This window comes from Mirounga angustirostris, unplaced genomic scaffold, assembly GCF_029215605.1.
Source record: "Mirounga angustirostris isolate CCGP_5_RB_7025 unplaced genomic scaffold, mMirAng1.0.hap1 SCAF_6, whole genome shotgun sequence".
Classification (NCBI taxonomy): Eukaryota; Metazoa; Chordata; class Mammalia; order Carnivora; family Phocidae; genus Mirounga; species Mirounga angustirostris.
In genome coordinates, this window is record NW_026991714.1 from 768,977 (window position 1) to 779,436 (window position 10,460).

Here is a 10,460-nt window from a genome sequence, read left to right on the forward strand (position 1 = left end):
CGGAATTTCCCACTGGACAATGTGCAGTCCCAGATCCCTGCCATAACTTGAGCCACAGGAGTGAGGCCTCCTCTGATCTGCTCTTCCTCTGCCCTCCCACGTCCACAGCACTTCCATCTGGGGTCAGCCTGCCCGGGGAGCCCGCCCCGACCGGTAGAGACTTGTCCGCCCACCGCTGCCCCCCTCTCCTCCTCGGCCTGACCGCGGGCCACCCAGCTTTCCTTGTTGTGCTGTGCTGTGCAGACACTTGGAGTTCATACTGGGTTATCCATCGCATCCTCAAAGGGAAAATCACTGGTGCTTAGACCTTGGAGGCAACTGCCCTGTATCTAACTGTCCTCCCTCCCTCCTGCCCTGGGGGCTCCCGGGCAGGCCGCCTGGGCCCGGATGCTGCACCTTGACCTGGCATTCTGCTGAAGAAACAAGCTGAGGTTATGGGGGGGGGGGCTCCTTCCCACTGAGACTAATTCTCGCTCTTCCAGTCACACATCCTGATGTTTGACGAGTTTAAGTAACGCGGCGACTGTCAGCATGCCCCTTCTCTGTCCCGTTCTGTCCCCCTTGTCCTCAAGCACAGTGCACTCTTGAGGCCTTGGGGGTGAAGAGGCCACCGGCGCCCACGATTGCTTTGACCCTCATTTGGCCTTGCCCCCAGCTCACCTCTCAGAAGAGAGGTCTCCACGTGTCACGGGCTCCCCAACTCTGCCTGTACCACAACCAGGAAGCTTCCACGAGGTCAAAGCCGGAGGCCACCAGTGGGTCCTCCCTGCGTCTCTTCTGTGTACCCCCAGAGTAAGTTGCCCTAAGAGATGCCGGAGAACGGAGGGGCCCACGCTTGGTTTTCCTGGCCTTCCAGAGAAGAATCAGGGAGCACTTAAAAGAGGCATCACCTTGGTGAATAAATAATGGCATGTTTCAGGAGGTGGGGTGTCCATCCTTCTCTGTAGCCCCCCTCCCCAGCCCTGCCTCATCAGACCTGCTGCAGTGGGGTTAGAAGCTGCTGCCCCCCGCGAGCCCCACGTCGAGGTGTAGGGAAGCGACCTGAGGAGCTTTTCATCTCTCCTTGTCTTCCTAGTGGAGAGAAGAGCATCGATTCAGGATGTTAGGGCCTTGAATCTTTTGTTGTGCTTTGTAACGTCCTTTACAACCCTTCATGAAGGTCATTAAGGGGAGTGTTGAGTTGGATGGAAAAGGTGGAGGGTTCTCTTCCACTCGGTGCTCCCAACTCCCAGGAGCTGCGCCTCTCTTCGTGCCGGTGGACACGGACCCCACCGTTCCTTTAGTTGTATTGGGGGGGCACCCGGCTGACTCCGTCAATAGAGGGTGTGACTCTGGATCTCGGGGTCGTGAGTTTGAGCCCCACGTTGGGTGTGGAGATTAGCTAAATATAAATCTTAAAAAAAAATTAATTTTATTAGAGCCAAACTATTTAAATAATTTTATTTGTTTCATCCTTTGGTAGATGAGAAAAATACATTACAAAATACATCATACAGAGGACAGCTCACAGTACACATTACTAAAAACACAATCTACATTCCAGCCAGGGCTGGTGGTAAGTTCAGAAGAAAGCCACAGAGGCCTCGAGACCCAGATTCCAGCTCTGTGGCGTGCCCCCCCGGGGCCCCTCTTTTATCTCAGCCTCCGTGCGTACCAGTACCCGTTATCAGGGGGTTGTGCGCAGAGTCTGAGCCGGCTACCTCTCCCGTGCCAAAGCGACTTAGGATCCCCCAGGGGAGGGGGGGTAGTGTGAACGGCCAGGGTCTCCGACACGGCGTGACAGAGGGCTGGTGTGCTGCAGGTGCGCAGCCCAGGGTCCGAGTCTGGCCGCCCCCACACCAGCCTTGGCCAGCCTCGCCGGGCCCACCACCCAGGCTGCAGGCAGCTGGGGCCCCGGAGCAGGCTCACTGGCCAGGAGGCGGGCAGCACCTGGACCCTGCGGGTCCGCACAGCACCGCACGGCCTTCCCACCCCACTCTCCCCTGACCAGCAGCTCCCAGAGCCGGGGTGAGGCCCTGGTGCCCTGAACAAGCCCCTGGAAGCGAACCTTTCCGGCAGGACCCACCTCAGGCGAGCAGCTTCAAAGAACCCATGATTCTCCAAGCCAGACAACGTGCTTCAGGGCTCTGCCCATCTTCCTGCACAAGCCTGACGAAGCGAGAGGTCCAAGAGGTCACTCGGGGCCAGCAGAGGCCTTTCTGAGCGAGGGGAGCCAGGGAGCACCACATCCCCCACCCCTCCATTCATTTGGAAGCAATTCTCTGAAGTGGCCTCTCCAGCCTCCGTCCTCACTTTCTTTTTCTCAGAAATTTGGAAACATCTGTGACTAGGTAAGAAAAGTCGTCCTAAGCATCAAGGGCATCATTCCAGCCTGCTCCGCTGTGGTTTAGTGGGCCAGGCTCTGCATTCCGAGGGGACAAGTGCCGGTCGCTCCGGGGGGCCTCCGGGAGAAACCTGGGGGGCGAGCCAGGCGAGCTTCAGCAGCAAAGTGCAGCCCCTCCTCTGAGCTGCCGGGCCCTGCCCCTCCCCCACCGCCCAGGCAGCGAGGGGGGGACGAGGGTGGGGCGGGAGGTGGGAAGAAAAAGAAAGATGAGTCAAGACCAGCATCTTCAAATTAACAAACTGTAATTGTTTTCCCAAAGATACATTTTTTTTCATACACATCCATCATACACTGTAACCAAAAAAAGCAGTGTACATGAAATAAGAGAAAATAAATTAAAAATCCATAGCATAGGTAAGGAGGTTCTAGTCTGGAGCACAGCTGAGTTTCCAGCAATATAAGGAGGCTCGAAAGTTCCTTTTGTAAGAATGCCTGCTAGCAGGGGTTCCAGCCAGGTGGTTGGTTGGTCTGTGAGTCAGTCTTGAGTACTTGGAACTGTGTTTTTTCCTTAGCGTTTAGAATAGCCATCATTGTCCTGCAATAGGCAGAGCTATCACGTCCAGGAAAAACGAGGGAGGGAACCACAGAGGCAGCGTGAAATCCGAATACAGCATTCAAAGGTAATTGGTCCAGTGGCGCCGGGGGAGGGGGGGTGGAGGCACGGCTCTCCAGGGTTAGCCATCTTCCTTGGGGGGTGTGTACCAGCCTGCAGAGAAGCCAGGAGACAGTCGCGGGGCGCAGGCCCGAGCCCACCCTCCCAGCCCGGTCCCCAAGGGCACCTCCAGGGTCATGGGTGGGAAGATCCTAGCAAGGCCTTCCCAGTGCGGGGACTGGGGAACTGTCTGCCGTGACAGGACACGGTGACATGAGCTTTCTGGAAGGGCGTTCGGGCAGAGGGCAGCCACCGAGCCCCCCCACCCCCCAAGTATTACGGGCTGGCAGTGCTTTTCTGGGGAGGGAGGGAGTGGACGTCACCACCTCCAGCCCTCCTCTGGAGAACAGGGGCAGGCATGGTGGTAACGGGTAGTAAAGGCTCAGGAACCAAAAGAGCGGCTCTTGCTCTCTGGCAGGAAGTGACGTTCTCGGGCCCTGGCCGTGGCTCACCGTTCTTCTCGTGGATCTGCACCAGGGACTTGTAGGACTGCTGTGCTCTCGTCAGGCTGTACTGGGACTGGGACAGGAGACCACCATCAACACGGCTGGCCGTGCCCCCCCACTCCCCCACCGCTGCCGGCTAGAGACCCCGGCGCCCCGGCGCAGTGCTCTGCTGACCCGCGGGACCCTGTGCCCACAACCCCCCGCTCTCAGGCCCGCTCGGCCAGGCATCAGCCAGAGGCCTCATCCCGGCGGTCCTGAGCGCAAGCAGCCCCGGGACCTGGCTCCTCACTTTGTTGGCTCCAAACTGCACTCGTGCTTTTCCCTTCACCAGCGTGGCGCTGATCTGCATGATCACAGACTCTATGGAGTAGGCGCTGCTCCAGCCCTGGGAACGGGAGCAACGGAGCACACAGGTCAGGAGACTTCCCAGAGGCACCTTGCGCCTGGCCCCAGGGCAGCTGCGTGGGGAGGGGGCCTTGCCCTGCGCTCCTGGAGGAGCCAGCAGCTGTCGGCAGGGGGCAGTGGGTGCAGGCCCTGCCCCACAGAACGAGGGCCACGTGACGCCCTGCCCCCCGCATCAACGCTGACGTCAGCCCCCCCTGCCCAGGCCGGGCCCGGAGCGAGCAGCAGGCTCACCTGCTTGGTGAGAAGTTCCATGCAGATGGCGCCTCCACCCAGAACGTACCTGCAGAAGGAAGGTCAGGGAGGCGGCTGTGCCGGACAAAAGCCGCACGCCCCTTCCCCACCCTCCGCCCTCGCTCAGCCACTCACCCTCCGGAGAGGACTGGAGACACAACCCTGACAAACGGCGGGTCAAAGGGGAAGTTATCCTGCGAGGGAGACAGAGACGACATCAGAGGGGGCCCGCGCCCCCCAGGACTGCCCTCCACAAGGCAAGGAAGGCTCCTGGCTGCAGAGGGAAGTCTTACTTTGAAGGAAAAGTTAAGTAGGATGAAGTCAGCTCCTTCTTTCTCTTTGAGGATCTGGAGATCGTTGTGCAAAGCGCTGTCCTGGTCGACTCTTTGAAATAAGAAGTGTGGGCTCAGACCCCTGGTCCCAGCCCAGGGGCCCCGAGACTGCGCCAGCTCCCCCGGGCCGCTCCCCACCCGCTGCCCCGTCCGCACTCACTTGAGGAGTTTGACGTTCCAATCATACAGACTGTCATTCACGAGTTCGACTGCATAGTTTCCTGCGAAGAGGGAAGATGACACGTGTCGTCAGGAAAGTCGGAGGGGCGAGGAGCCCGATGCACCCCCTCTCCCAGGCTGACAGAACAGAGATCAAAGGCTCCAGGCCCACCCCACACGGACACGCACCCAGTCTAAGCCACTGGCTCGAGGCGCCGGGTTCGTGGCCTGAAAGGTTCACGAACTCTCACATACCCCAGAACTTCTCGAGGGCCCTCCGTGACACACACTCACCGCCTTTGAAACTCTGTGACCGGTATATATCCCTGAGCTCCTTCATCAGCCGGTCAGTGGCCTGCACCGAGCCAGACACTGCGCCCTGCCCGGAAGAGGACACACGCGCTCTGGAGACACACGCCCGGGCAGCGGGCAGGTGCACTGGACCAGGCCGGGCTCAGACACACCACAGCCCACCCGAAGGCAGCGTCTGCCCCCCAGACGGACGTGCCAGGGCCCACCCCCACCTCCCAGGCAGCACCCACCAGCCCCCGCCCACTTCTCCCGGAGAAGACACGTACATTTAAGTAATCTTGCCTCTGGTTCTTCTTAATCTTCTCTAGTATGGCCAAGTTTTCCTTTCCGATGCCGTCATCTTCAGATTTCTTGCCCTCAGCTGGCTCCTCCTCTTTCATTTCATAGTGATCTAGGTCTTCCGTGTCCTAGGTAAGGCGCGGGGCAGGGTGGGAGAGAGGAAAGAACCAGCACGGGTTGTGCAGACGGCCCGCCGCTCTCCCCATCCCGAGCCGCAGGCGAGGGAACCGCCGTGTGTCCGGCAGGCTGGTGAACACAGTGCCCCTCCGTTTCTGGAGCAAGTCCCAGCCCCGCCCTCTCCACGATCTGAAGGTCTCAGGCGGCAGAACCACACAAGGACCCGGGGAAGGCAAGCAGGGACTCAGCCGTCTTGTTCCCTAGAATGACCCTGCTCCAGCCGTCCCTAAAACTCTCCCTGGGCAGCGAGAGTTTTTCAGTAATTCCTGGAAGGACTCTGGCCTGATGAAGTCTCCCCGGGTCACTAGGGTTCCCGGGAGTTCTGAGGACTCCAGGTCTAGAGGGTACCCGGGTCAGAAGAAGTCTCCCGCCCGCCCTGTCGGTGCAGGGCCTGGATCAGGCACGCGGAGGCACCTGCTCCCGACATGGGAACGAGGGAGGTGGGAGAGGGCAAGAACAGAACGAGCCCCTCGCTCCCCCTGCTCCAGGTGGGCAGTTAGCTCACTGTGCGTGGGGCGGTGCGCCGGCTGCCCACCTCCCACAGAAGCAGCGACCCCAAGGCCATGGAGCGGGCTGCTCACTCCGGCAGAACGTGGTGGCTACCAGCCCCGCGGTCACCCTGGCTGCCGACACCCCCAGAATGCCCGTCACGTGCTAGGTGCTGTACCAGGCCCTGCACGCTGCCCTTCTGTCGTCAGCCCTGCTCCCCAGACGGGGAGGCAGAGGTCGGCCAGGTTTACCATCACGCCCACCACCCTCGGCGCAGCACGACCTCACTCCTGTTCCAGTGGCCCTGAAGCTCAAGTTCTTGACCGCTGCGTGACATTCCGCGAGCGCGTCTCCGTTTTCAGAGACCAGATCTAGAGGATTTCGCGCTTATCACCCGCCACGGGGCGCAGTCCACGCACGGCACCTGGCTGCCCGTTCACAGCAACCCCACGTAGTCGTTATGATCCATCTTACGAGTGCGAAAACTGCAGCTTCGGGAGATCAGCTCAAGTTCCCCAGTCAGACACCGGACGCGCATGTGGGTCCGACTGCAAGGCCCCTGACGCTACCCGTGACCGTGTGGCCTAAAGACACCCGTGGGGGGGGGGGCGCCCCGTCTCCTACGACTCTGGCTGCTCCCCAGTCTCGGCCGCAGCGCCGTAAGCAGCGGGTGCTCAATGCTGCTGACTGCAAGACCTGCCCGCAGTGCCGCCCCGGGGGCAGCCCTACCTCAGGCATCTCCTCGTCTTCGTCTTCGGAAGACACGTCCTCCTGCGTGCACTGCGGCGGGAGGGGAAGGCAGAGATCAGAGCCCCAGTGGCCTCCAACCTCTGCCCGAGCCCCGGGTCTGGGGACGGGGCGCCTGCCCTCACGCCCCAGCCTCTCCACCAGCCAGGTCCGAATGGAAGCCACAGCCCAGGGAGCGACTTCACTGGCAGCCTGTCCTCCTCCCGCCACGAGCTAAAGATCAGGAGACGCCCAGTGGCTGTGTGTGTCACCCACGTACACGGCCCGGTGCAATTCTCCCAAGAACCCCTCCCTATCGCCTCTAGACTGACGCCATGCTGGCGGGTCTCAGCGAGGAGCCCGGGCCCCCGATGGCCGCCCACTGCTACCGCTGATAGTAAAAAGGTCCCTACCCCTCACCCCGGGAGACACGCCCGTGGGTGAATGTGATAGGTGAGACCAGTAGCGCCCCGTCTGGAGACGGAAAGCCGAGAGCCACGCACGCATACGTGTCTGCAGTGGCCGGAAGGGGAGAGACACTCCTGCGGGTGTGTCTCAATGGACAGGGGTCACTGAGTGCCACAGGGCCCCCGGAGCCCCCCCGCCGCTCACCTGCTCTGCGGGCAGGGGCTGGTCCAGCATCTCCACGTCTGGGTGCTGAGGGAGGTTGTAGAGTTTACACAGGTCGGAGATGATCCTCTTCAGATGCTGCAACAGCTGGGGTAGGGGACACAGTGCTGGAGTCAAATGCTCCGGCCCCATTCACTCCGGACAGGCGTGTGTGGATGAGCTCCTAAAACCCCACGTGGTACCTAGTTCTCTAAATCTTGGGGACCGTGTGGCTATGGGGGGAGTTTACTGGACCAACGCTGGGTTTGGCTCAAAGCTCTCCCTCCGGCTTCAGAAAACACCTCTTCTGAGGAGTCTGCCCCAAGATGTGCCCTTTCCAAGTATGTCTCCCTTTCACAGGGTGTCTCCGTGACATGGGCCTCACAGCAAGAAAGGGTGCCCCCCACCCCAGCACCCTGGCCCCTCACCAGAGTATTCCCTTTCTTTATGTCCACCAGCCTCTCCAAGACAGCAGCCAAGTTCGGGTCATCGGACTCCACTGACCAGATGGGGGGCACAGCAGGGTAGGACTCCTGAGGGGAAAGAGCAGGAACAGTGGTCAAGACGGGAGACCCTGGGAAGGGCTACATTTTGCCTACCTCCTCTCCCCCCAACATTTCTAGTCCCTTTGCCCCCTCTGCCCCCAACAAAAGCCCAGCTCGGCAGGTTATCTAACCGAACAGCCTCCCAACAAACCCCAGGCCAGGAGAAGAAGTCCCCGAGAGGGCCCTTTCTAAAAAGCCTGAAGGCTTCTTTCTCTTCTCAAGAGCAAGCATCAAAGTGCAGCCACACTGTGCACGGGGGTAGGGGGTGGGGTGGGGGGGGTGGGGTCTCCTCTCCACCACGCTGCTGGTACTGGTTCTCCCACTCCCAGCACAGAGCCCGCCAGCCCTGCTGCTCTTCCAATCCCACGGTCCGTTCAGGAAGGGGTCCCCTCATCACAATCACACTGATGTGAAAAAAAGCAAAGGTTGCAGATCACTTTCACTTTAGCTGAGGAAGGAGAGGCAAAAACTATATTCTGTCTCCAGAACCTAAAAGAAGGAAGCAGGAAGACTCTCCCCACCAGGTCACTCCCAGCAGACGCCCTGGAAGGCCAGTTCTCCCCATCGCTCCCTTGGGAGCCTGCCACCCTCTCTGCCCAGCGTAGGCTGCAGGGCTCCACATGGCAGGCTGGGAGGAAGAAGCCTACGCTGCTAGCATTCCCAGCATTCCTGAGCCACGGTGCCAAATGCAGCCTGACCAGACTCCCCCTCTGCCCAAACCTAGGGGCCCAGTTCAGGCCAAGTCTCCTTTGCAGGGGCCACAGGGAGTGTGACTGAGAACCTCCTAAACTAACTTCCTTCTGGGCACAAAGACAGTGGATGGACTCTGGCCGCTAGAAGGGGGCAAACCTACCCTCCAGGAGCTGGAAGTTCAATACAGGAACAGAATCAGCTCCCGGGGTTTCCACCCACATCAGGGAAACCTACCCACTTCTACTGGGGGTCTTAGCTCTGTCACAGTGCTAGCCCCTCAGTGCTGGAAAAAACGATCGCAAAAAAGATGCTCAAGTCTTCACCTCACTAAACCACACCCAGTCCTTCAATCTCAACTTTTTAGTGCAAAAAAAGTGGAGGAAGGAGGAAATGGGACATGCGTTTTGGTGGGGCACCATCCAACCCAGGCTGAGGCTTGCCATACGCCTTGACCTGGTTTGATGGAGGAAAAGGGATAGAAAACAAGGACCACGTAAACTGCAATCAGGCCCCCAAGTACCCCACACCTGGCAAGTCCGTCTCTCCCCAGACTACTGGCATTTGCAGTCAGCCTGCCTGTCCCCTGGCTCCCTAACGCCCCTGGCAGGGAGAACGCTATCACAGCAGGTAGGATCAGCCAGAATCAGTGCTCTGCCGTGCAGTATTAAGCCTGCTCAGGTTATACGGCGCTGACCCTCTTGCAGAGGTGTCTGAAGATGCACAGACAGGGGACACGTAGGGTGTCTCCTAGTTCAGCATGCCTAGCACGGGATGATGTTCGCTGGGGAGAAAGGGGCCGTTACTCCTCAGAACCAAGGGGATGGCCCTCCCACATCACCAGGAAAGGCAACCACCCAGGGCAACTGGAGATACCCCAGGGCACAGGAGGGGAGTGGCAGATCTGCTACCAGCTGGGGCAAAAGGAGGGGAATTAGAGGTTACACCGGAATGCAAGGGGAACCAAAGGAGGAGAACAAAAAGAAGAGTCCACCACCTGCGAACCCCCACTTGGTAATATTCAGGGAGCAAAGGGGGGCTTCGGGAGAGGTGCCGGCGCAGAGATCCCACAGGTGGCACCGTCCTAAGTCGAAGGTAGGAGCGACCAGGGGCCATCACTGAATGGTGCAGGGCTCCAGGCCAGGGAGGTCCTTGCTACTGTGCTCAGGGCAGAGGCCCGGAGCCCTGCGATGACAGCAGGGGAAGAAAGGGGCCTTCGCAGGCGGGAAGGCAAAGTCGCAGGGGGCCAGATCACGACCCTCGGGATGCGGGTTAGCGGCAGGGGCCGGTCGAGGCGCCATATGTCGGGGCGCCCCTTGCCACCAAGGGTCCGTGGCACGCTCCGGGCGCACGGCACAAGCTCCAGCGGCAGAAGCAAGGGGAACCCGCCGGGAAGGAGCCGAGCCCGAGCCGGGGGGACTGGGCCTCCCAGGTCCTCGGAGAGCAAGCGGCCGTGCGGGGCGGCCCCGAGTGCCTGACAAGGGGCCCCGGAGGGGCGCGCCGAGGGGTCCTCACCGTGATGTTGCAGTGGATGCGGACGGGGTCCCCGGGCAGCGGCCCCCGCGGGGGCAGATGCGGTCCGGGCGCGGCCCCCGCCCCGGCCCCTCCAGCCCCGGCCAGCAGGAACTCGCAGCTCAGCTCGTCCAGACAGGCGCTGGCAATGCGGAAGCGCTCGTGGCCGCGGTGGAAGATGGACTCGAGCAGCTTCAGCTCCCGCCTCAGGCAGGGCCCCGGCCCCGGGCCCCCCCCCGGGCCGCCCCCGGCCCCCGGCGCCGCCCCCTGGCCCCCCAGCTGCTGCCCCGGCCCCGGCTGCTGCTGCCCCTGCGGCTGCGGCTGCTGCATCCTCCGCTCCGCTCCGCTCCGGGGCCGGCGGGCCGGGAGCCTCCGGCCTCCGCTCGGGCTCCGCCGCCGCCGCCGCCGCCGCCGCCGCCGCGGTCCGCACTTCCTGATCCCCCCTTCGCCAAGATGGCGCCGCCGCCGCCTCCGGGACGGGGCCCCCCCGCTCGCCGGCCCCCAGCCGCCGGA

General features: G+C 61.4%; 1 protein-coding gene across 2 annotated transcripts; it reads right to left on the reverse strand.

Annotated features, from left to right (window-relative positions):
• Window positions 1–2,608: 2,608 nt before the first annotated feature.
• Window positions 2,609–10,421, reverse strand: UBE2Q1 (ubiquitin conjugating enzyme E2 Q1). Of its 2 annotated transcripts, XM_045876495.2 has the most exons (13): window positions 9,951–10,421; window positions 7,629–7,733; window positions 7,204–7,308; window positions 6,595–6,645; window positions 5,187–5,327; window positions 4,903–4,987; window positions 4,610–4,670; window positions 4,411–4,501; window positions 4,253–4,311; window positions 4,118–4,166; window positions 3,771–3,866; window positions 3,488–3,554; window positions 2,609–3,089 (listed from the first exon to the last, which is right to left on the reverse strand). In XM_045876495.2, the coding sequence occupies exons 1-13, from the start codon at window positions 10,275–10,277 to the stop codon at window positions 3,058–3,060; spliced, it is 1,269 nt and encodes a 422-aa protein (XP_045732451.1). In that variant the 5' UTR covers window positions 10,278–10,421; the 3' UTR covers window positions 2,609–3,057. The 2 variants fall into 2 exon arrangements, 1 of the variants encoding a protein (XP_045732451.1); XR_010412113.1 differs by lacking the exons at window positions 2,609–3,089; window positions 4,118–4,166 and having other exon boundaries at window positions 3,482–3,554.
• Between the last annotated feature and the right edge of the window lie 39 nt (window positions 10,422–10,460).